The 26760-nt window shown below is 40.5% G+C and overlaps 2 protein-coding genes across 2 annotated transcripts in view; one reads left to right on the top strand and one right to left on the bottom strand.

The window, feature by feature from the left end:
- The window catches only part of SGPP2 (sphingosine-1-phosphate phosphatase 2), a 102559-nt gene that overhangs the window by 2997 nt on the left and 72802 nt on the right, over positions 1–26760 (bottom strand). The gene's annotated exons all lie outside the window — the stretch shown is intronic.
- LOC105518781 (overexpressed in colon carcinoma 1 protein-like) lies at positions 22315–23213 on the top strand. Its single transcript, XM_011951904.1, is given in 2 exon segments — positions 22315–22431; positions 22433–23213. Coding segments are annotated over 2 exon segments (192 nt in total). The 5' UTR covers positions 22315–22377; the 3' UTR covers positions 22571–23213.

Here is a 26760-nt window from a genome sequence, read left to right as displayed (position 1 = left end):
GTGAGGGTGGATGGAGGAGGAGTGAGTGTGGTAGGCGAGGAGTGAGGGAGGGAGGAGTGAGGGTGGTCAGGGGAGAAATGAGGGTGTGGGGGAAGTGAGAGTGGATGGGGGAGAGCGATAGTGGATGGGGGAGGAGTGAGGGTGGACAAGAGAGACTGCCTGCCTCCCAGAGGAAGAGTTGAGTGTCCTCACCGCCTGCACCTGGCTCCAGGGCTTCACCAGTGCGCACTTCAATTCCCCTCCACTATCCCCTCAGGCTTCACCATCTCTGCCACCTCCCTCCCTGTGGTGTCTTTTCTTGGGTGTATGAATATGCACTGATATTGCCTTAATTCAGGGGAAAACAAATCCTTCATTTAGGCTTCCTGGTTACCAAAATTGAGCCAAACTCTTTGGGTTTTCTACACATGTTGCCTCCAGTCTCTCAACTTGATGTGCAGCTGCTTCTAAGCTCCTGCACTCAGATGATACGCCACTCTCAAAGGCCACTCACTGGACATTCATTGGCTGTTTCTTCAGCATCTAAGTCTCCCGACAGCCCCATATTTCCCCTTGGGTATCCATGAGGTTCCGGGAAATTATGGAGTTGAAGCACCTGACATAGGTAGGCCAGTCAACGCACTGAATTCCTTTCATAATGAATAGTGCAGGGGTAATCTTGTGACCTTGCTACAACAATCAGGATGAACTGTAGGCCTGTTATTTGGAATTCTTGGAGAGAGATGCTCTGTCTCTCTCTTGACGTTGTGCTCTGGGATTTAAACCCTTAACTTATCAGACCTTTAAAATTCAGCTTTTATTAATGTTACCCTAAAATAGCCCGAATCTTCTGTGACCTCTAAGAAGGCTCTTTCTCGGTTTCTTCCTTTACCTCTTCCTCTTTCCACATCCTAAACATGCGCATTTGTACAGATTCTGTCTTCAAGCCTTGCATGTTTCTCTCGAGTTTACATAGTTCCCTGGCTTCATCTCTCCATTCCCGATCAGTGTGCCTCTCAAATCCACATCTTTGAGCCTCTCTCTCAAAATTGAGGCCCGCATTTTTTAATTGAATGCTAAACATTTCCATCTGGATGTCCTATCATCTCCCTTAAACCAAGTTTTCTAAAATAAAAATCAACAACCACCAAAAAGAAAAACGGATAAAAGAAATGGGCAGATAACAGAAAAGGAAATATAAATGTCTCTTAAATGTATGAAAATATCCCTAAGCTTACTCATAATAAAGTATGACAATTTTACTAGGGAGAAACTAAAACTTATGTTCCCACAAATAATGGTAGGTGCATGCTTACAGCAGTTTTATTAATAATCAGCCCAAACCGGAAACAACCCCAATGCCCTGAATGGGTGAACGGGTAAATCAACTGTGATACTTCTCAGCAGTAAAAAGCAACACACTACTGATGCTTGCAACAGCTTGGATGAAACCTCCAGGAAATTATGCCGAACTGAAGAAGTCAAGCTCCAAGGGATACATACTGTGTAGTTCTATTTAGATAACATTCCCGAAAAGATAAAACCATAGTGATGGAGAATTGATCAGCAGTTGCCTAGGGGTTTCGGGGTGGGGGGAGGTTGTGACTCCAAAGGGATAGGGGGAGGGAGGTTTGAGGATGATGCGACTGTTCCTTATTTTAGTGGGGGTCACTCAGATCAATACATGTATTAACATTCATGGAACTTTATGCCAAACATAAAGTCAATTCTACTGTTAATTTTTAAATTAAAATTTCAAAATAGATTTCAGACACATAAACAAAAACTAAAAAGCTAGTGGGCTCTTTTGTTGCCACTGAATGCCCACCGCTGTCTGCAAAGCAGGCTCTGGACCCCTGGCGAGGTTCCCAGTATAGCTGCTCCCTCCTCCACCTTCCCACACAAACCATACAGAGAATGGACTTCTCGCCTGTCCCTGCTGACAGAGATGCAGAGGTTTAACATTCTGTTAATGAAACTGTAGGGGTGAACTGAGAGGGACTCTTTTTCATTAATCATATGAATGCAAAATGGTATAACATTTATGGGGAGGAGCCTGTCAATAGCTTTAAAAATTACACATTTATTTATCCTCCAGCCCAACAATCTCATTCTGGGACTTGACCTTAGAGATATAACTGCTCACGTTTAAAAGGAGATACTTACAGGGTATCTGTTGTAGTATTGTTTGTAACAGCAACACACTGGAAATACCCCAAGTTCCATCTACAGAGGACTAAATTTTACTATGATATAGCCACGCACTGGAATACTATGCCGCTGCAAGAAGAACAAGGAAGCTCTGACAAGAAATTTGAAAAAGCAAGGTGCAGAACAGTGCATACAGTATATTACCATTTCCGTTTTTAAAAGCTGGGCAGGTACAGAGATACCCTTTCACCTGAATACACAGGTGCTACTTGGATGGCTGGGGACAGTCAGGAGGAGACTTTTCACAGGATGCCCTGTGTACCTTTTGAGTTTTGTATCATGTGAATACAGTACCTCTTTTTAAAAAGTAAGATAAAATTCAGTCTCTCCTCTTCCAAACAGTATCTGCCTTTCAGCTTCACATGAGTGGGCTCTCAGGACCCTCACTGTGTCCCTCCACACAGGATGGTGTGATAAGATCTCACTCCCGAAGCTCTGAGGGCATTTTGTTTGTGCGTTTTTAAAGGCGTAAGAATTCTGAGGGAAGGAGGAGAGCCAGGTGAATGAGCTTCACACTGCAAACAGGTCTCTCCTCTCTTGTGGGGGAAAGAAGATTCTCCCACTCAGATCGGCTCCCAGGCAGCTCCACTGGACTCAAGTCTGTGCCCTAATGAAGCCTGGAAGATAAAAAGTCATTTTACCTAAATTTATAATGCACAGAGCTAAATAATGCTGCTTAGAGACTTCCCTGGCAGAGGGACCTCCAAAAGGACGAATCCTTTCTTCCTCATACACCGAGGTCACACTGCCCTGATGGTTATTTCAATGGCAAATGTTCTCAGAGTTTAGTGTGCATTGGAATCTCCTAGGAAGATGGTTAAAATGCAGATTCAGGGTACTGCCCTCTGATTGTGATCAGAAGTGTGGCCCAGGAGTCTACATTTTAACACCACAAGGTAATTCTGATGTCATGAGTCTAAATAGAAAACTCGGAAATACTAGCATAGAGGTGTACAAAGTCTTCTGTGACATGGGTTTCATTAATCCTGTCATTCCAGGTTTTCTCTTACTTTCCCATTTGAACTCTCTGCCCCACTCACATAGGTCTATTTGCTTTTACCAAATATGCCTAATACAATTTTAGGGTCAAAATTTTGCATTTGTTTTATGTACAGCACACTTTAACCACCTCCATTAAGGTCTTATTGGTGCTTCTAAGGCTAAATTTAAAAGCTACTTCCTTTCCAAAATATCTTCATGTATTAACACAGTTGGAACCAACCTTTCTCTCACTTTCTCCCGGAACCGAATGTGAAGGCACTTGCTGAATGTGACTACAAAAGCCCTTCCTTGCATTGCCTTTTGCTGTTGTTGTGTGTTGCCTGCCTTTCCTCTAAGTTGATTATAGGGTCTGATCAGCAAGGTCAGGGTCTTTGCATTATTCCACAAAGCTCCTAGCCTAGTGCCTAACACATAGCAGACATTGAGTTACAGGAATTGGGACACTGGAATACTTTTCTCTTTTTTTGTCTTTTTTAAATTTTTATTTTCACAGGTTATTGGGGAACAGGTGGTGGTTGGTTACATGAGTAAGTTATTTTTTTGTTTGTTTGAGACAGAGTTTCGCTCTTGTTGCCCAGGCTAGAGTGCAATGGCATGATCTCAGCTCACCACAACCTCCGCCTCCGAGGTTCAAGTGATTCTCCTGCCTCAGCCTCCTGAGTAGCTGGGATTACAGGCATGTACCACCATGCCCAGCTAATTTTGAATTTTTATAGAGACAGGGTTTCTCCATGTTGGTCAGGCTGGTCTCAAACTCCTGACCTCAGGCGATCCACCCACCTCGTCCTCCCAAACTGCCAGGATTACAGATGTGAGCCACCACGCCCAGCTTGAGTAATTCTTTAGTGATGATTTGAGAGATTTTGGTGCACCTATCACCCGAGCAGTATACAATGCACCCAATTTGTAGTCTTTTATCTCTCACCCTCTTCTCATCCTTTCCCCAAGTCCCCAGAGTCCTTTGTGTCATTCAAAACCATAATGCAATACCACCTTACTCCTGCAAAAATGGCCATAATCAAAAAATTAAAAAATAATAGATGTTGGCTTGGATGCGGTGAACAGGAAACACTTCTACACTGCTGGTGGGAATGTAAACTAGTACAACCACTATGGAAAACAGTGTGGAGATTCCTTAAAGAACTAAAAGTAGAACTACCATTCGATCCCACTACTAGGTATCTACCCAGAGGAAAAGAAGTCATTATACAAAAAAGATATTTGCACACTCATGTCTATAGCAGCACAATTCGCAATTGCAAAAATGTGGAACCAACCCAAATGCCCATTAGTCAACTAGTGGATAAAGAAACTGTGGCATATATACAATGGAATACTACTCAGCCATAAAAACGAATGAATTAATGGCACTCACAGCACCCTGGATGAGATTGGAGACTAGTATTCTACATGAAGTAACTCAGGAATGGAAAACCAAACATTTTATATTCTCACTCAAAAGTGGGAGGTAAACCATGAGGATCCAAAGGCATAAGAATGGAATGCCTTTCCCTTATCCCAATTATCTATAATACTTAGTACCCATTGTTTCAATATATAAATAAAAATTTGTCTTCCTTTCCTCTGTCTTCCTTTGTAATTGCTGATTTATAACCAAATTCTCAGACATCTGGTTCGAATATTTTTTATAAATGAATTCTGTTCATCTTCAATGCTTCAGGAGACTAGACTATTATGGTTCATAGCCCCAGCATTTGAGGCAAAAGTAATTGTAGTCAATATGGCTGTTGGTGAGATTTTTAGCCATAAAGGTGACATTGTGATAAAGACATACAGGTAGTTTTGTAAGGAAAATGCTTGGACTCTAGCTAATGAGCTTTCTAATATAAGTCTCTAAATTTCTTATAATAAAGTTATTCCCAACAGTTTCTAAAAATAAAGACTATAAATACTTGAAAATTTGAAAACAACTTTTTATATTAGTTTTTTTTAAGCTACTAAATTCAGAGAAACTATGAAAGCTCACAAAATATCTGTCTTTGAACTGAATCTGTTGTTTTTATTTTTTTGCATATTCAAAGTTAGGAGGTGACTTCTTTGGAGCCGCACAGTGCTTGGCACAGTATGTGAGGCCAGAGGGAAAATGGTTCATGGTTCTACAGGACAGCAAAGGCAAGCTGTAGGGCAGATGACCGTAACAGAGGGCAAAAAATGGGGATAACTGTCCTGAACGGGTGGATCTGCGAGATGGGGAGAAGAGAGGAAAGAGTGCAGATGGTTGATAGGAAACACATGAAATATATGGAAGACAGGTGAAGAGAATGGTGCAAAAGGCATGGTGAGGGAAAGATACAAGAGCAAAAATAGTGAGGAGAAATATTATTTACTTTGCAAAGAGCAAATGTAAATCTCCTTCCCATAGAGAAATATAACTAGACTACAAAGTATACAAAATATAGAGCATATTCAAACACCAAGACCCAGTGATTCCACTCCTAGGAACTGACTCGAAGAAAATAACCAGAGACGGTAATCAAGGCTGCTCATGAAGTTTACATACAGGGATGATTCTTGTTGGGTTCTTGTTGGGTTATTTCAGCTCATGCCATTTAAATCCAAAAAGTAATACATGCTGCATTACAGAAACATCAGAAACAAGCAAAAATGCATAAAGTATGGAACATACATCATAAAAAGAAAGAATCTGGAATCATAAATCAAGCATATTATGCTGCTTACACCAAAAATGAGATCAAAACCATGCTGCTTTCTTATTTAATAATATAGCAGGAACATTTTCCATTTGAAAAGACAAATTTCTGCAACCTCATTTTCTATAGTTTCAAAGTAACCATAAGTGAGATGTTTTAAACAGAATACAAGCTTTACAGAAAGGATGATCCTAATTTTATATAAGTATATACTTGTGAGCATGGATAAAATGTCAGAAGGAAATAAAAATGTTAAGAGTAATTTCTTCTCTGTGTTGTGACATTACAAATGACTATTATCTTCTCTACACTCCAGGATCTTCCAAATTTTCTAGTCAATACTTGTTACTTTTATTATAATATAATGAAATCAAGGAGAAAAAAATCAGAATGTGAAAATCAGAATGTTTCAAAACAGACTAAAGTAGAAATGATTGTTTATAATTTTAATATCGTGCCAAAAAAATGAAATACCCCTAAGAATCTATATAATAATCAACATGCCATTCCTCCATGATCCAAGTAACTTTTAAAATAAAGGCATACAGGCCAGGCACGGTGGCTCACGCCTGTAATTCCAGCATTCTGGGAGGCCGAGGTGGGTGGATCACAAGGTCAGGAGCTCGGGACCAGCCTGGCCAATATGGTGAAACCCCGTCTCTACTAAAAAATACAAAAAGCCGGATGTGGTGGTGTGTGCCTTTAGTCCCAGCTACTCAGGAGGCTGAGGCAGGGGAATCGCTTCAACTCGGGAGGCAGAGGTTGCAATGAGCTGACATTGTGCCACTGTACTCCAAACTGGGCGACAGAGTGAGACCTCATCTCAAAAAAAAAAAAAAAAAAACATACAAGATGTGTTTCCAGCCTTACCTTATGGATCACATTGTCTGAAAATACAGTCAACCTTTAAGTCAGTTTACCATCCAAGGTTTATATGTATACATCTTTTAAATTATTTGGAAACAAAAAGAATCATTACGCAAAACTAACATTTTCCAACGTTCAAATACAGAAAGTTCTAAATCCCTTTGATTTTTTAACCTATTCTCATTTTCTGTTATAAAACTTGATATTTAGGTAAAAGCTCGAGCTTATTATATCTCATTACAGGAAACAACAATAGAGGCAGACAAGCTCCAGTGTGTAGAAAAGAATGCTAATAGAGCTACCCCAAGCATCAGAACAAATTTTTAAATGCTTATATAAACCCATAAAATAGAGTGTTTTCATTCTTAGCCAAACCGAAACACTCCTTTTTTTGGTAAACATCTCTGGGTATCTCAACAGCAGACCCTAAACATGAAAACTCCCAGCATTTACTAATTCTGATCCTACATCACCTTCCCATTTGCAGTTTACTGCGACAAATTCCCATTCTATCTCCAAACATCTTCCCTGAAGAATGCTATTGAACAGGCCAACACAACACAAGGTTAGCTAGTGAGAAAGAAGGGGAGAGAACAAACCCATTCAGTCAATTGTTAGGAAAGAATGCATTCAGATCTTGAAACTATTTATGCCGAGAACTCTATGATTCTGGCATCTTCCCCTCTGCCAGGTCCCCTGCTGAGAATGTGAAGGGCCTTCTCTGCCCTTGGCTGTCTTCACAGAGCGAGCTGAAGCTGGGAGCAGAGTAAAAGCCAAGACCCACTTCTTTGCAGATGCTGCGAATGCGTTGAATGCAAGCAGACACTGACATTAAAACAAACGGAAACAAACCAAAACACGGCAGTTATTCTAGAAAATAACTTTTAGTCATAGATCGTCCTAGTTAACAGAATATTTATTCTTTTCTATGCTAGCTCAAAATGAATTCAATTTCTGAGAATAATGCAGATGAGATTCAATAGCAGCCAAATCACAAGGAGGAGGCAACATTATTCATGAATATGAATATAAATGATTACAGAGAGAAACCTACATGTAATTAGCATATGTATGGGGAGAAAAGTGAATGCATAAGTTCAAAAATATTAATTTCCTATTGAAAGCACATCAGTGTCCGTAGGGATTAGTCAAAAGCATGAAGCTGATTTACCTGCTACATGGTATGAGCAAAAGCAGTAGAATCGCCTGATATGAATGGGTCTTTGAGTGGGCACTCCGTCACTGAAAGCATGTGCTTTCCATGCCATGAGCCGCCTTAGGTATCCTAAGCACTGTTACAAGTCTCGAACTAAAAATCACTAGGTGTGGAAAGAGAAGGCTTTGAAAAAGACTGAAAACTGACTGAGGCTCAGGAGTAACTACATGAGGTAGAAAGAAGTATGTCAATTTGCACCTTCTGTAATTTTAGAATAAATGTCCACTTGGAAAGTGAATATATTTAAACCTTCAGTTGAAATATGAAGTTTAACAGAAGATGGTTTTCTATAAGTGTGTTAAGAAAAATTATATGAAACATGGACAGAAGGTAAAACCTGATTTCTATGTCATATGGGAGAAAAGGCCACCCCAGGATTATAAAAGGGAAAGTACTTTGTTCAACCTATTGTTTACTATTGATTAATGACCTCAGACTTAGTGAAATGACAGGTTAGTTGGTAGATTTTTGTCTGGCTGAAATGCAAATAATTTCGGTTTGGTGGAAATGAAACCTACAAAGGTTACAGTTTGTTGCCCTGTAGGACATATACCTAGTTTTGTATATAACCCAGAAATCTCTGTGTAATATTTCTTTATTAGATTGTCTATACATATTTACTAGTTCCTTCATTAAATCTTACTGGTACTTTCATTAATTAATGAATTTAACAAAATCTTTGACACATATTCATTTCATTTTTGGAAGGGAGTTACTGTTTTACCATTTAAAAATTATACCTTAGCAAGTACATAATTATTTCAATGTTTATTTATATGACTAAATATTTATAAAGAAAATTATGTTAGATGATCGAATATGGATATTGCATGTAAAAAGAATTATAGCCTGTAATCCCAGCACTTTGGGAGGCCGAGACGGGCGGATCACGAGGTCAGGAGATTGAGACCATCCTGGCTAACACGGTGAAACCCCGTCTCTACTAAAAATACAAAAAACTAGCCGGGCGAGGTGGCGGGCGCCTGTAGTCCCAGCTACTCCGGAGGTTGAGGCAGGAGAATGGCGTAAACCCGGGAGGCGGAGCTTGCAGTGAGCTGAGATCCCGCCACTGCACTCCAGCCCGGGAGACAGAGCCAGACTCCGTCTCAAAAAAAAAAATTATAATTTACTTTTGCTTTCCTTTGTATGCTCTCTTTAAATGGTACTGGTTTGCTAAAAGGTAAGTAAGGCAGGTATTATGTTTCTCAATGTGATAATATAATAGTATAATTTGCATACTTTGTATAATATCAGTATTAACTGGAAATGTATTTGAGTATACTATATATTTCTAAACTTTATTTCATATCAAGCATGATTTAGGATATAATCACTTGCTTGTCTTGACTTCACAGAATCTAACACGTCCAAACAGAGGTCTCCATGATACAGACAAAATTTCCCCACCCATAATTCACATGAATATGAACCGTTCTACTTATAATGAATCACAGGATTTGGCAGGTCAATAGGATTGTGACATTAGATCAAGCCTCCAGGCAGGTTATAACATCATCCTTGACAACTGCTAAGCAGCTTGCGAGAATGACAAGCCCAGGGAAGGGCAATCTGCTAGAAGACACAAAGGCACTGTCAAACATTCAAGTGATTTTGCTCAAATCTGGGTGGGCAGAGGGGCCTCTGAGCAATAAGAGAACAGAAAAGAGTTATGTTGGATGCGATGTAATTGTTAAGCAGGCCCATGCAGGTGGAAATTTAATTGACATTGTCACCATATTTGCTGGGATGTGTATCTAGACTGTTTCAGTGCTTTTCGAACTATATATTGCATTCAGATCTCCCGGGCAGTTTGTTAAAATGCAGGTCTAATTCAGTAGGTCTGGGAGGGGCCTGAGAGTCTGCATTTCTGACAAACTCCCAGGTGACACTGAGGTTGCTGGTCAGAGGATTCACCTCACTAAATCACAAAGGCCAATGTGAACTCTTCATGCTAAAGGGGGCACAGCAGAGCTTCTGACATGCTCTTTTTTTTTTTCTTTTTTTTGCAACATGTGTAAAAGAATAAAAACATCTGAATTATATTAGAGCTCTTATAGTCTTTAAAAGTCCTAGAGTGATATTCCGATATACTAATACATAAGCGCAAATAGGCCCAAGAGACAAATCTGGAAATTCTTTGTAGACCTGGAGACATGGGTGCTCTCATACAGAGGAAAGTAAATCTATCCCAGCCTTTTGTCACTGACCTTGGGAAATGTTGCTTGAGCTGTTGAGTCCTGGTACTGTGCCAAAGCAAAACTCCCTGGGGACATACTTTATATCCCTTCCACATACTAGGAACTAGAGATTACTGGAGATTTTTTAAATGTTAGTTGTTTTTTGCAGATTGTTCCAGTGAAGTCAAATATGGCCATGTTCTCTTTTTGATGAGGCTGGACAATCTCACTTACAGAGATTGTGACATCCTTGTTACTAAGTATGTTTCAAGTAAGCAGAAGGTTAAACCATTTAATTTTATTACAATGGGGAAGTGACATCCAAGATGTAATGAGGTACAAGGTTGTGGTGCTTGGGTGAGCCTTTGCTTTCAGAAATGTGGTGAGTACTCAGTATTATGGTGTGGAAATCCAACTATGCCATAGGCCTATGCACTTGGATTAATTTTATGCAGGTGTCAGGGCTTTAAGAAATCAAATAAATCATAGCACTTACTGGAAACCCTGTATGCATTTAAACATATGATACATGACATGTTTATTTCCTTTCCCAAGTGAGCATGTTTTAAGGAACATTCCCACAGACATACGTAAACACAGACCTCAGCAGTGTTTTGAGATTAAAATGATGTTCCAGACCTTTAGCTAATTTTCAGAGCATAACTGCAAGCCAGCTACTTTGTTGTTCTACATCTGCTGTATCCAATCAGTGTTCATCAATTCACCAACAGGATAGATTTTGGTAACAGACCAAATCTTAGGCAGTTTTATGGCTGTGATGGATAAACAATCCATTTGCCCTTTTGTGATGGGCTGGAATCTGCTATTTCTCTTGACAGGCTACTTGGCCCGGCTCAGTTCTAAACTCTTTAAGGTGGAATTTCTCATTTGGAAACCGCCACCATAGGGAAAGGAAGGATAGATATTAATTCTTTTGAGAACGTAGTTGCCTTTTTCAATTGTATTTGGGAGGTAGAGTTGTAATGATTAAGAGAAATCTTGCAAATCAATGGTTTAAGAGTTTTAAAATTGATTCCTAAACAACAGACAAAAGACATAAGCTCTTTGAAGGCCAGGTGTGTTGGCTCACACCTGTAATCCCAGCACTTTGGGAGGCCAAGGCAGGCAGATCACTTCAGGTCAGGAGTTCGAGACCAACCTGGCTAACATGGTGAAACCCCTTCTCTACTAAAAATACAAAAATTAGCCAGGTGTGGTGGCACATGTCTGTAATCCCAACTATTTGGGAGGCTGAGGCAGGGGAATCACTTGAACCTGGGAGGAGGAGGTTGCAGTGAGCCAAGATTGTGCCACTGCACTCCAGCCTGGGCAACAGAATGAGACTCTGTTTCAAAAAAAAAAAAAAGGAAAAAGAACATAAAAAAAATAAGCTCTTTGAAACCCATGTACTTGTTTGATTGTCAAAGTTCACATTAAGCGTTGTTCTATTTTAAAAAAAAGAAAGAAAAGACACAGAGCAAAGAAAGAAATCATAATAAATGCAAGTACCAGTGGAAAAAGTACAGCTATTTTTCGTCGCAATAAAGTCTAAAATCTTTCCTCGCTTCCAGGAAATCCTCATGTAAATAATAATAGAGCTCAAATAATTACTTGTTCAGTCATTCAATAGCTATTATGTGCTTTTATTTTTCATTAGCTATTACTTACTAAGAAATATACTTAGGAGAATAAGAACACTCTCTGTCCATTAAATAAAAATAGCTTTATTATTTTATAATAACAAGTTAGACCCTCTATTAAAAATGCATTTCAGAGCCCCGTGTCCATAACTAATGCCCATACACACTCACAATTTTACAACAGTGGCACCCTACTGTACAAGCTGTTCTGTAACTTGCTTTTTTAAAATGATTAATAATATGTCACAGGCACCTTTCCAAAATAACAGAGCTATATTATAGTCGACCCTCCATATCCATGGGTTCTGCATCTGGATTCAACCAATCTTGGATCAAAAATATTTGAAAGAAAAAATGGATGGTTGTATCTGCACAGAAACATGTACAGAGTTTTTTCTTGTCATGATTCCCTAAAGAATAAAGCATAACAACTATTTACACTGAATTTACATATTAGTAACTGTAAATAATCTAGAGATGATTTAAAATGTATAGGAGGATAGGCATTGATTATATGCAAATACTATGACATTTTATATAAGGGAACTGAACATCTGTGGATTTTCATAACCATGGAGAGTTCTGGAACCAGTCTCCCACCGATACCAAGGGAAAACTATATTTTAAGGGCCTGTATAATATTCCACTCTATGGACATACCATGCTTTATTTAACGAGATCAGATTGATGGATATTAAATATATTTTCATTGCTTGCAATTAAATGCATTCACGAACATGTTAGTAATTCAAAGCATGTGTTCTGAAGTCAGCCTGCTTAACTTAAAATCTCAGTTCAGCCTTTTAACAGTTACATGACCTTGGTCAGTATACTTAACTTCTCTATGTCGCATCTGTAAAAATGGGATAATAACAGTGCCTCCTTAGTTTTCTGCTGACTACCCTATGAGGTAGTTAATATATGTAAAGCACTTAGAATGGCACTTAGCAGATCAAATGCTTAGAGATACATCTAATATATGTTATGCAAGACCTCTATACAGAAAACGACAACATTAATAGGATAAATTACAGACCTAAATAGAGGCATGTACTGTGCCCACGTATTGGAATAGTCAATATTAAAAGATACCAGCTCTCTCAAATTAATCTATAGATTTAACTTAATCCCTATAAAAAGTCCAGCATTGGAGAAAATGAAAAGCTGACTCCAAAATTTATATGAGAATACAAGAATACTGAAGATAATTTTGAAGAACAAAGTTGGGAGACTGTCACTACCTGATATCAATACTTATAACAAAACTTCAGTAAATAATGACAGTGGCACTGGCATGAGGATAGATAAACAGACTAATGGGAAGAGTACTGAGTACAGTCCACGATTTTGTCTTCAGTGGTTTCAGTTACCCAAGATTAACTGTAGTCCAAAAATAGGTGAATACAGTACAGTAAGATATTTTGAGAAAGAGACCACATTCACATAACTTTTATTACAGCACATCGTTATGATGGTTCTATGTTATTATTGGTGGTTGTTGTTAATCTCTTACTGGCCCTAATTTATAAATTAAGCTTTATCACAGGTGCACATGTATAGGAATTAACATAGTATATATAGGCTTTGGTACTACCTGCAGTTTCAGGCATCCTTTGAGGGTCTTGGAATGCATACAATGAGGATAACAGGGAACAACAGTATGTATAGAGTACAGTCACTTGACTTTTGACAAAGCCAATGTTTCTGTAAAAGGATAACGGGTGACCCTTTCAATAAATGGTGCTGAGTAAATTGGGTATTCATGTAGAACAAAAAAGAATCACAGATCAATTCAATGTAGATTATAGATCTAAATAAGAAAAATCATAAAACCTCACAAATATAATAACAGAATATCTTTACGACCTTTTAGTAGTCAAAAAATATACTACACAGGACACAAAAGCTGTAACCATAAGGTAAATACCGATGAACTGGACTACATGTAAGTGAAGAACTTCTGTTCACCACAAGATTCCAATAGGGCGAAGAAGCAAGCTACAGAGTAGGAAAAGCTCCAGCCTAGGCGACATAGCGAGACCTCATCTCTATGAGTAATAACACAAATTAGCCAGGCATGGTGGCAAATGCCTGTGGTCCCAGCTACTCAGGACCCTGAGGTGGGAGGATTGCTTGAACCTGGGCAGTCAAGGCTGAAGTGAGCCTGCACGACAGAGTGAGATCTTGTCTCAGAAGAAAAAGAAAAAGAAGTTTGGAATACATGTATCTGACCAACAACTCACCAATAAATCAGTAAGCGAAAGATAAGCAATCCAATTAAAAGAAAGGGAAAAGACAAATCATCACCCCACAAAGGAGGGTGTCTAAATGGCCAATGAAACAAACAAAATGAAGCTAAATGTCATCACTGGGAGAAACTGAAACCACATGAGATACAAAGATGCACTCACCAGAATGGGGAAAATAAGAGGATATTCACAAGCGCAAATAAGGATGTGGAGAACTGGAAATCTTAGACACTACTGGTGAGAATGCCAATTGTTCTAATTCTTTGGAAAACACAATGGAACATACTAACGCTGAACATATGCATGCCTCAGGACCCAGTAATTTTACTTCTACATTCATACTGCAGAGGAAAATGTACATATTTGTTCTAAAAGGCATATAAAAGAAAGTTTGGGGTAGCATCATTTATAGTAGCCTCAAAATGGAAACAATCCAAATATGCATCAATATCAGAAGGGATGAAGTGTGGTATGGTTATGAATTAGATGCTACACAACAACAAAAGTTAATGAATGAGAGCTACATACAGCCACATGGTGAATTTCACAAATAGAACAGGGAGTAAAAGAAACCTGATACAGAAGAAAGCATACTGTATGATTACATTTATATGAAGTCCAACTAATCTATGGTGTCAGAGATTTGGGGAGCAGGTACCTTTGGGGAGATGCACAGTAGAGGGTATGAGAGAACTTCTGAGGTACCAATGATGCTGTATTTCCTAAGATGGGTGGTGGTTACTTAGGTGCATGTTTACTTTATTGGAAATTAACTGAGCTGCACATTTACAATTTGTTTACTTTTCTCTATGCACACCACAGGTTAACAAAAATTTATAAAGTTTTAAATTGTTTTTCTTGCCCAGGCACAGTGGCTCACTCCTGTAATCCCAGCACTTTGGGAGGCTGAGGCAGGCAGATCACTTGAGGTCAGGAGTTCAAGACCAGCCTGGCCACCAGTCTCTACTAAAAATAGAAAAATTAGCTGGGCGTGATGGCGCATGCCTGTAATCCTAGCTACTTGAGAGGCTGAGGCATGAGAATCACTTGCACCCAGGAGGCAGAGGCTGCAGTGAGCTGAGATAGCACCATTGCACTCCAGCTTGGGTGACAGAGTGAGACTCCATCTCAAAAATAAATAAATAAATAAATAAAATATTTTCCTTATTTTGAACCAAAAAAGTGGGGACTGCACATCTCTTGTCCTATACAAATAAGGCTCTAAAAGTCTATTCTTAATCTCTAGGCACTACTTACATACCTATATCCAGATAAAGACCTAGGTACCAGGCCTCTATGAAATTCTAAATTCCATTAGGAACTGTAGAACTTTCTTTTCCTTCCCTGGCTATATCGTCCTTCCATTTATTCAATGAAGTGTGCAAAGCATAAAGCAGCATGTCTTGAGATACTCTCGCCAGCAGTCTTCCCTCTGTCCTAAGAACTGGTGCCTCAAACAGCCCCAAAGCCTCATGCTGCTGACACACCGCTCCATGGTCGTTTCTTACGCAGCTCTGCACTTGCCACAGTTAACTCTTAGAGTTTTGGAAACACAAAAGTGGACATCCATGCTTGGATGGTATTTGCTGTTCCAAGACACTCTATTACATTTTTTACAAGCCAAAGTTTATAAGCTGGCCAGACGTGGTGGCTCACGCCTGTAATCCCAGCACTTTGGGAGGCTGAGGCGGGCGGATCACAAGATCAGGAGTTCGAGACCAGCCTGGCCAACATAGTGAAACCCCGTCTCTATTAGAAATACAAAAAAATTAGCTGAGTGTGGTGGTGGGCGCTGTAGTCCCAACTACTTGGGAGGCTGAGGCAGGAGAATTGCTTGAACCCAGGAGGCGGAGGTTACAGTGAGCCAAGATCAAGCCACGGCACTCCAGCCTGGATGACAGAGCAAGACTCTGTCTCAAAAACAAAAAAAAAAAGTTTATAAGCTAAACAAAATTATGTTGAAAAAATAATAAATGTATGATCTGGCCTGGGCTCCCAAGTTAAATGCAATATTCAGACAAATGGATGAATCTTGTCAAATCTGACTCAATAAAGTACAGAGAAATAAGAGAGAAAAAATAGATTTATCGACAGATGACAGATAATAACCATTGCAATCCACTCAACATTTACTATGCACCACTGCCAGGTGTTCTGCTGGGAACTGTGTGCTGGGGGAGAATGTATACAAAGGTGAATAAAAGAAGATTCTTACCTTCAAAGGACTCGCAACCTACTGTAATGAACAGACATGAATATAACCAGCCATATGCTTATATGACAGCTTGCTCTGATTGTTAATAAACTGATATTTATGCAATATAGGTTCAGCATCCCAAATTTGAAAATTCAAAATTTGAAATGCCCAAAATCCAACAGGTTTTGAATACTGACATGACATCACGTGAAAAAATTGTATACCTGACTTCATGTGATGAGTTGCACATGTGATTAAAAATATTGCATAAAATTACCTTTAGGTTATATGTATAAGGTGTATATGAAACATAAATGAATTTCATATTTAGACTTGGGTTCCATCCCCCAGATATCTCAGTTGGTACACGCCAATATTCAAAAATCTGAAAAAACCCCAAATCGAAAACACTCCTAGTTTCAAGCATTTCAGATAAGGGATACTCAACCTATATGACCTAAGAGACTTTGGAATGAAAATCTCTTAAATGTCATTTTATCTACTGAACTAGAAATATTTGTGTTTAACATTAAAATAACCAAATATCAGGAAATTCACATTCTTGTCTTTTCTGTTGGGAAACTGTAATTTTTCCTAGGAAGCCCACTCCTAGGAAATTATCCTAAGCATGGTTTCCCATAATAAGCTGAGAAAAAACTAAATGACACCGGAAAAAGGGGTCCTAAAGCGTAATGGATGTGATCAACTGGCACCCTGTTAGGTATCCATTCCTACCTCCCAGCTGAACTGAAGATGTTGGAAAGATAAAAATGGCTCCCCTGGAAATTAGGTTCTACCAGTTTGATGCCTTCTTGCAGAATCTAGAAGGTGGTACAGAGGTGGAAGCCATCTTCCTCCTGCTGTTTCTGTGATCTGGCAAAGCCTCAGAAACGTGAGCTCCAACAGCAGGACTAAGGATTCCAGTGTCTAGTTACTGCTCACAGTTTTCTAGAGGCAACCAAGGCAGCTACAGCGGCTGAGTTCAGCCTAGTTTCTGGCCATCTGGTTGGTGAGCGCTGAGAAGTGGGAGGCAGAAGACGGAGATCTGGTAGTGGTGCCGGACACTGAGCGTAGCAATGATCTTTGTGCTCCCCAAGCTCCTCCAATGCTTTGTAAGCACCACATTCCCTGTGTAAAATTCCATTGTGCTTAAAACACCTAGAATAGATTCTATTTTCTCCTCTAATAAACAGCATTTAACAATGCTAAACCAGTTTCTTTGATGTGAACATATTTAGGAACCTTTATAATTATTTTGGAGCTTCAAGATTTAATGGCTGCCCTGATGGGTTTTGGACTCACATGGGGCCAGCCTGTGGCCCCTTTCTTTTGGTCAATTTCTCCCTTTTTGAATGAAAGTATTTACCCAATCCCATTGTTTCTTGGAAGTAACTAACTTGTTTTTTACTTTACAGGCTCCTAGATGGAAGGGACTTGCCTTGTCTTAGATGGGACTTGGGACTCTGAACTTGTGAGTTAATGCTGGAATAAGTTAAGACTTTGGGGGACTGTTGGGAAGTCATGATTATATTTTGAAATGTGAGAGGGACATGAGATTTGGGAGGGACCGAGGACAGAATGATATGATTCGGATCTGTGTTTCTGCCCAAATCTCATGTTAAATTGTAATCCCCAGTATTGGAGGTGGGACCTGGTAGGAGGTGACTGGATCATGGGGGTGGATCCTTCATGAATGGTTTAGCACCATCGCCTTGGTGCTGTTCTAGTGGTAGGAGTTCTCACGAGATCTGATCATTTAAAAGTATGTGACACTTCCCCACTCTCTTTCTTAGTCCTGCTCTGGCCATGTAAGACATGTCTGCTTTCCCCTCCTCTCCCACCATGACTGTAAGTTTCTTGAAGCCTCCCTGGAAGCAGAAGCCACTATGCTTCCTGTACAACCTGCAGAACTGTGAGGCAATTAAACCTCTTTCCTTTATGAATTAAAACAAGGAAACTTTATATACAATTGCATTGAGGAAGGGCAGAGGACTTGGCATAAACTGCTTAAGGAATCTCTTTTTTCCTCATCAGAGAATCCCCCGGGACTGCTGTTTTACGGAACACTGTATAAAATGCAACAGAGAGGATCACCTTGGTTTTTTTCACTCAATGATATAACAGATTTCTATGTAACAAAAATTTTAAATTAGAGTCTCTTTAGAGTTTTTTTTTTATTTCTCTATAAGAGATCTCTCTCTCTTCCTCTCCCTTTCTCTTATATGTAGGAGTACAATTTAATTTTTAAATTTACATACACTAAAAGTTACTCTTTTTGGTTTACAATTCAATGAGTTTCAACAAATGCTCAGAGTCAGGTCAAAACCACAGCAGTCAGTTGCATAATCACCCCCAAAACTCCTTCATGTAGGAGGAAGGACCAAGCCCTCCTACCACCCCAATTCCTGGCAACCCCTGGTCTCCCCATCACTATGGCTTTGCCTTTCCCAGAGGTCCCAGAAAGTAAACAGAATTTAGCCATTTGAGTTGGCTTCTTCTATTTAGAATAATTCATAGGGGAACCATCAACATGTTGCATGCAACAGTTCAGTCTTTATTACTGCTGAGTAGTAACTATTGAATGGATGTACCATAGTTTGTTTATCCTTTTACCAGTTGAAGGACATCAGGTTGTTTCCAGGTTTTAAAGAATAGGAATAAAGCTGCTACATCAATAAAAATTACCTAATATTAGATAGCTGAATATCATTCCATATCTTGATATACCATTCATTTAATTGGATAAATCCTTACTGTTGTACGTTAGATCATTTCCAATGTTGTACTATTTTAAATAACACTGTAACTTCATGTAAGTGTCTGTATGTATTTGTTCCATTATTCTTTAGGACAAGTTCTTCGAAAAATTCCTAGGTCAAGAGGTATGCATCACACATTTTACTACTTTTGATACATATTGCATTTAAATGTCCCTTAATGACAATCTCCCTTTTCTCACAGGCCCTCATCAACCTTGACTGTTATACATACACGTGGAATTGTTTCGTTATATTTATTGGGCATTTTTATTTCTTCTTTTAGGAATTATCTGTTCTTGTCCATTGTTATACTGGGCTTTTGCTTATTGTATAACTGTATACAATTCACTGTATTAATCCTTTGAATTAATACGATTCACTGTATTAATCCTTTGTCTATCACCTATTACATTTATGGTTTTCAAGATGACTTTCAATTTTTTATAGGCAGAGATTTCTTTAAAAATGTATGTAGTCAACTCTTCTAATCTTTTCTTTTGTGGATCACACATTTAATATCATGCCCAGAAAGGGCTTTTCCTATTTTACATTTATATAAATAGTCACTCATATTTCCTAATTTTTCCAAATGGTTTTGGAAACAGCATGAAGAATACAGGAGGCTTCCGGGCTGAGGCACACAGTTAGCCCCTGACTCATTGGATTTGTTTCTGCCTTCATGGCTTTGAGCTGCTGTGCTGTCATTAAATACTTAAGATTCTTCTTTCCTAAGGAGTTCATTTGCCTTTTGAAGAAGGTGAATTCTTTATTGAACTAGGTTGACATTTTATCTTATAACTTGATTTAGAAATAAGGCTTTATTCTCACGTTTCAGTGGTTAGCTAAGGAATTACAGTAAATCATTTCATTTCTCTTTCTGTTTATTCCACTATTGGGACAGACTAACAATAACTTAGAGGCTTACAAATAAAAATAAAGTGCAAGCACATTTCCTAAACGTCATAACAATGATCTTGCTGGCAGAAATTTGCATTTATATTTTCCCAAGGGGTCAAAGAAACAATTTTTTATTCTATTTTATTTTTTATTTTTATTTTCTTTGGAGACAGAGTCTCTATTCCCCAGGCAGGAGTGCAGTGGCGCGATCTCGGGTCACTGCAACCTCTGCCTGCTGGGTTCAAGCGATTCTCATGCCTCATCCTCCGAGTAGCTGGGACTATAGGCGCCTGCTACCATGCCTGGCTAATTTTTGTATTTTTAGTAGAGACAGGGTTTTACCATGTATGGTCAGGCTGGTCTCAAACTCCTGACCTCAGGTGATCCACCTGTCTTGGCCTCCCAAAGTGTTGGGATTACAGGCGTGAGCCACTGTGCCTGGCTGAAACAATTTTTTAAAACAATGATGTAAACATCCTTCCTTGGCCTTTCAGCTAAAATAGAATATATTATCTATTCTTATCATTTTAATTAAAAAGTGATGCAAATAAATGGGAAGTTCAGATTCGTTTTACAAAAGGTGACTTCACAAATTTTGAAGACAGTGCTTTTTGCATTAAGAGAAGCATACAGGCCGGGCGCGGTGGCTCAAGCCTGTAATCCCAGCACTTTGGGAGGCCGAGACAGGCGGATCACGAGGTCAGGAGATCGAGACCATCCTGGCTAACACGGTGAAACCCCGTCTCTACTAAAAATACAAAAACTAGCCGGGCGAGGTGGCGGGCGCCTGTAGTCCCAGCTACTCGGGAGGCTGAGGCAGGAGAATGGCGTAAACCCAGGAGGCAGAGCTTGCAGTGAGCTGAGATCCGGCCACTGCACTCCAGTCCGGGCGACGAGCGAGACTCCGCCTCAAAAAAAAAAAAAAATAAAAATAAAAAAAGAGAAGCATACAATTACAAGATATGGAAAAACTTCACCCTTCAATGAAAGTACCTGTAACACACTATATAATCCCAAAGGCAAGCACCTAATAAAAGAAAGAAGCAAATGGAGCCTGGCTCCTGTGGAAGATTTCATCAACCCCTTAGTCTTGAGTAGAAACTGGAACTCACCTAGAAACACAAATACAACATGCGGTAGTGTTGGCTCTCAAATCCGTGCTGCCCCTAACTGTGGCCGCTTTTTATTTATTTGGGAAAAGTGGATGAATTCTCAGTACCACCCAGACTTTAAGCCTTTATCGAGCTCCCTGCTCAGCATGCTGGGATTTAAATGGCACTTTTGGGTCCTCTGAGATAAACCAGCGACTTCCCAACGGACCATCTCTGAAGCCAGAGTCCTAGCCCATTCGGCTGCCTGGCCATTAGCTACAGGGAGGTCCCCACTTCCCCTCCCAGTCAGGCTAATTGTCAGTTAATTGTAGGCTCCTCCAGGTCTGACCACACACCATGCTGAAGCAGCCTCTGAGGTGCCAGGCTGCAGAGTGTCAGGGGCCAACTGGTTTCTCAACTGCGGCAGAAAGGATGCGAGTGGCTTCTGGTCTGAGGCAGATGGACCCAGCGCCTGCTTCAGCCCTTTCGACTGTGGCTCTCTGCCAGGCAGGGGCCTCTGACACCTCCACATCACTCTGGTGCCTGACCAACTTCTGTCTTTGTCCGTCTCCTGTGGTCAGCACTCAGGGTTCATCCAGCTCCCATCCTAGACTTCCAGCCCTTCCAGCAGCTGATAGCTGATTCATCCCATACTTGTAAAAGAGATGAAAACGGTACCCCCACTTTCATTTTTTGTTTTGTTTTGTTTTGTTCTTTTGAGACAGAGTCTCACTCTGTCACCCAGGCTGGAGTATAATGGCATGATCTTGGCTCACTGTAACCTCTGCCTCCCAGGTTCAAGCAATTCTCCTGCCTCAGCTTCCTGAGTAGCTGGGATTACAGGAAGCCGCCATCATGCCTGACTAATTTTTTGTATTTTTAGTAGAGACGGGGTCTCACCATGTTGGCCAGGTGAACTCTTGACCTCAGGTGATCTGCCCACCTTGGCCTCCCAAAATGCTGGGCCACTGTGCCCAAAGGCTTGAGCCACTGCGTCCCACTGTGGCTTGTTGAACAGTGTTGGGAAAGAAGATTTAAAAAAGTAATTTGCGAGCCGGGCGCGGTGGCTCACGTCTGTCATCCCAGCAATTTGGGAGGCCAAGGAGGGCGGATCACGAGGTCAGGAGTTCAAGACCAGCCTGACCAACATGGTGAAACCCCGTCTCTACTAAAAATACAAAAGTTAGCCAGGCGTGGTGGCGGGCGCCTGTAATTCCAGCTACTCGGGAGGCTGAGGCAGGAGAATCGCTTGGGCCCGGGAGGCGAAGGTCGCAGTGAGCCGAGATCGCGCCACTGCACTCCAGCCTGGGTGACAGGGTGAGACTCTGTCTAAAAAAAAAAGTAATTTGCGGTCTGGGTCTCCGCCCCCAAGACCCGCGGCCGCAAGCTCTGGAGCGCGGCTTCCCCGGCTGACTGCGCCATGGGCTGCGGGAACTCCACCGCCACAAGCGCGGGCACGGACAGGGGCCCTGCAAGGAGCATCCAAAGATGTAACAGAAGAATCCATAACAGAAGATGACAAGAGAAGAAACTATGGAGGAGTATATGTTGGCTTACCATCTGAAGCTGTCAATATGGTATCCAGTCAAACAAAGACGGTTCGGAAAAATTAGAAGAAAATAACATCATGACTCAAGAATCAAGAGCATGCTCATCAACTTGGAAGGAATTTGGCTACGTGGGACATTGTAGTGCGCACAGGCATTTCCAAGGAAATTCTAAACAGTCACCTTTCCCTCTTCCAGTCCCCCGAATCTTAAGTGTGTACATAAAACCCTGGGTACATATTGTTGTGGTAATATAAGGGAATTGGTTAAACAGTACGCTTTATGGAACTTTCTGTGGCCACCTACGAAAGACAAGTTAACAAACTGTCATGGAGGCTGCTGTTGCCTAGCCAGGGCTGCTGCATTTTGACATTTCCACCGTGGTCGCTCAACACATTTCATGGAGGTCGTGTCTTTTCACTGATGCTTTTTGATAGTTTTTATATAACAAAATCCTTATTCTATTTATAACTTGAGATGATAAGGCACTATAAATGAATGACCTAAAATAATATATTTGTTATCTTTCGCTATTTCTACTTCACTTTAATTTTTAGCTGTAAAATTGGTACATGGATTCTTACAACTATCTCTTTCTGTTTTTTACTGTTTGGTTTTCAAATTTCATTTAAATGTCAGAATTTCCTTTTTAGGAACAATGTGTATTCCATTGCAATATTTAAAAATAAACTCAAATTTACATGCTATATGCACACACACACAAAAAAAGTAATTTGCCTGTTTGCTGTTAGTAATACATACAAAAGTTCTTGCTGGAAATTGTGCTAAGGCCTAATTTTGATTTAACTAATACAGAAGCATAAAATGCCTTCAGTTTCCCTTTACATCATCCCAACAATGGGTATCTGAACTTCTCCTTTGGTGGTTAAATAATAATGATTTATTTTGTCTTCTAAAAAAAATTAAAACCAAGAGGGAGTGAATGTTTTACCATGAGTATTTATTACTTTTGAAACTAGAAATAATTCTCTATTTTTACAAAAGGGTAAAAATATTTCTCTCCAGGGTAAAGAGAAAACAATGGGCATAATAACATTGTGACTGATGCTCAGAAACATAACTAAATTACCACTTTATCTCAGTAACTCATCCAACAGGGTGTAACAGAAAGTAAGGCTTGGTAGGGTGTAATTTGTATTACAATCGGCTTTTTTCCCCATGTTAAGTAAGGCAGTTTGAAGTAAGTTTTTTTAAACAACATGAAAAAATACAACAAAAATGCTCTAGTCCAAAGCCAGAACACAGTTTTGTATGGTCTGCAGATAATTTAGTATTTGAGAAGCCTTTTCAACATTCTCTGACTCCAGTGAAAACTAAAGCAAAACTTGGGAGGAAAAAAATAAATGAATAAGCAAATAAAACAGTATCTGTATAATTATCCACAGATCAAACAATTTAGGGACAATAAAAGAGAGCAACATTTCAGCTAGGTCAGGTGCAAAATAATGGAACAACTATTCACTGTTTATTCATATTTCACACTTTCACTAACAACAAAATTTCTGGCTAGTTTTACTGTTAATCTATTTGGGATGATTGTTTTATTAGTTAAAGGACTTAAAATCCATTTTGTGTAAGTTGAATAGTTAGGGCACCATAGATATAGGATAATCAGCCTTCTTGGTTTGCTCTAGCCCTCCTTCCTCCACAAACACACTATTAGGTCCACATTTTGAGCCTTTGAAAGAGTAGAAAAAATGCCATGCTATAGATGCAGAGAGGATATCATGGGACTTTGTCTGCCCTGCTTCTGATGCCAGGAGGCACTTTATTTTAGAGAACTGAGCCTCCTATATGCCAATCCCGACCCTAACCTTTGCTGCCAATCAGAGCCACTGCTCGCACAGGTTGGCCCTAGACCTGGCTGGTTCCGTCACAGTTCTCAGCACTCCTGAGATAGCATTTGATGCAGCCACAGACTTGTTATCCAGGTGCGGCCAATGTGAGATCTTCCCTAAAACTCTCCTCCCTGAAGGCCTTTAAGGAGTGAAACAGAAAAGAAAAAACAAAAAAAAAAAAATGAAGCCCAGAACTCCAATCTCAGGGAAGATAGCAGCCCCAGAGTATGAGTCCACCATGCAGAGATGAGCTTGGGGAAGAGTGGTGAGGGAAGCTTCTGATGAAGGTCAAGGCCTGGGGGCCCACTCTCCCAATGCCAGCTGCATCTCTGACCTCCTTACACTATTGTTATAAACATCAATACATTTCCCTGTAAGCTTAAACTAGTTTGAGCTGGTGTCTGTTATTTTCATTCAACGATTCCTGACTAATGCATCTGGTAACCACTTGATTTTGGGCATACTCAATTGTGGTGAACTTATTGGGCTCTTTCCAGTCTCTGTTCTCAGGACACTGCCTTCACATCCTACAGGGATAGTTCCCAGGTTGCATTTCTGCTCTGCGACCTGTCCCCCTGCCAAGGCTCACTGGTCCAAGGGTAGTGCTGGGTGCAACCGAAGTCTCACCTCCATATGTTAGCATTTTCATCTGAGGGAAGAGTTGTTGGGAGCTGGGATAAATGAATGGTGGCACTCCTCAGAGCCACTCTGCTTCTCGTCCCTCCTGAGGCTTGCTTTTTTGACAGCTTCCTGAGCTCCATGAGCTACCCCAGTCCTTCCAAGACATTCTATCTTCCCTCCTTTCCCTCTTTCTCTCTCTCTTTTCCTTCAGCTGGATGCAATTGGTTTATTCTCCAAACCAAGAGAACATGACATTATACACCAAAAAACTGTTTTTGTAAATTATCACTTCATGTAGAATGCCTTTCACCACGGGAAAATGTAAGACCTCAGTAAAAACTGGCTTCAGCAATAAGGAACCGTGTTTTACCTTGAGTGGTGAGCCCAGAGGTAGGGTGGCCCCAGGGGTGGTACAGTCACTCAGTGATGTCACTGGGATGTCACTGGGGCCCCCGTGTTTTATTTCCATGCTTTGGCATGGACAGTAATGATTTCCCTGAAAGGCCAATTCCCCAAACATTCCCAAATGGCTGCTGCTCACAAATGGGGCGGTGTCATCACTCACGTCCAGCAAGAGATAGAGAAACTTCTCCATGCATGGAATAGCATAATCAGATTTGGAAATAATTTCCTAGCAGTGGTGTAGGAACAGCTGTGAGACATATTTAAGAGCCAGAACGGATTCAGCTTGGTGACTACCTGACTGATGGAGGTGTGGGAAGGGAGGAGCTAGGGTGTTGCCCGTGTTTCTTGTTTGGGCATCTTGGTAGACAGGGACGCCCTCCCTGGGGTGGGGCCAGATCTGGTTTGGTGAGGATGATGACACAGCTGTGCAGGTTTAATGCCTCCCCATGCTTCACTTGGGCCTGCCCAGGAGACTAGCTGGAGCCTGTCATCAAAGCCTTGACAGGGTCACCAAACCACATCTGACAAGAAGTGACTTCTTAAGAGGTGGGATAAGCAAATTATTTCTCTCCCTGAATTGCTCTCCTGCTTATGCAGAGAGAGCCATTTCTTTTCTCTTCTTTTCTTTTTCTTTCTTTCTTTCTTTTTTTTTTTTTTTTTTTGAGACAGAGTTTCACTCTTGTTGCCCAGGCTGGAGTGCAATGGCGTGATCTCAGCTCACTGCAAACTCCACCTCCCGGGTTCAAGCAATTCTCCTGCCTCAACCTCCCAAGTAGCTGGGATTATAGGCACGTGTCACCATGTCTGGCTAATTTTTTGTAGTTTTAGTAGAGATGGGGTTTCTCCATGTGGTCAGGCTGGTCTTGAACTCCCGACCTCAGGTGATCTACCTGCCTTGGCCTCCCGAAGTGCTGAGATTACAGGCATGGGCCACTGCGCCCAGCCTAGAGAGAGCCATTTCTATGAAGTAGGCAGCCACCTGAATGATGTACTTAAATGCCCTAAGCATCAAAGCTGTGTGCGATTAGAGTGGTTCATATGGATGCGGGGTGCCTAAAGATTATCTGTCTATACCTTCCAACCCAGTTTTGTTCAGCGGCACGCCCATATCTAGCATGAAAGACAGATCATTAGTCCAATCAATGACTCTCAACCCCAGTGGCATATTAAAATCAACCGGGGAGTTTAAAAAAATACCAAAGCCCAGGACCCACCTCCATATATCTATTAATATGTCTACACGCACACATAACATAAAATTCACCATCTTAACCATTTTTTTTTTTTGAGACGGAGTCTTGCTCTGTCGCACGGGCTGGAGTGCAGTGGCCGGATCTCAGCTCACTGCAAGCTCCGCCTCCCGGGTTTACG

Source organism: Colobus angolensis, unplaced genomic scaffold, assembly GCF_000951035.1.
Source record: "Colobus angolensis palliatus isolate OR3802 unplaced genomic scaffold, Cang.pa_1.0 Scaffold33, whole genome shotgun sequence".
Taxonomy (NCBI): domain Eukaryota; kingdom Metazoa; phylum Chordata; class Mammalia; order Primates; family Cercopithecidae; genus Colobus; species Colobus angolensis.
The sequence above is the reverse complement of the archived record's forward strand: the minus strand, read 5'-3'. Positions and strand labels throughout refer to the sequence as shown.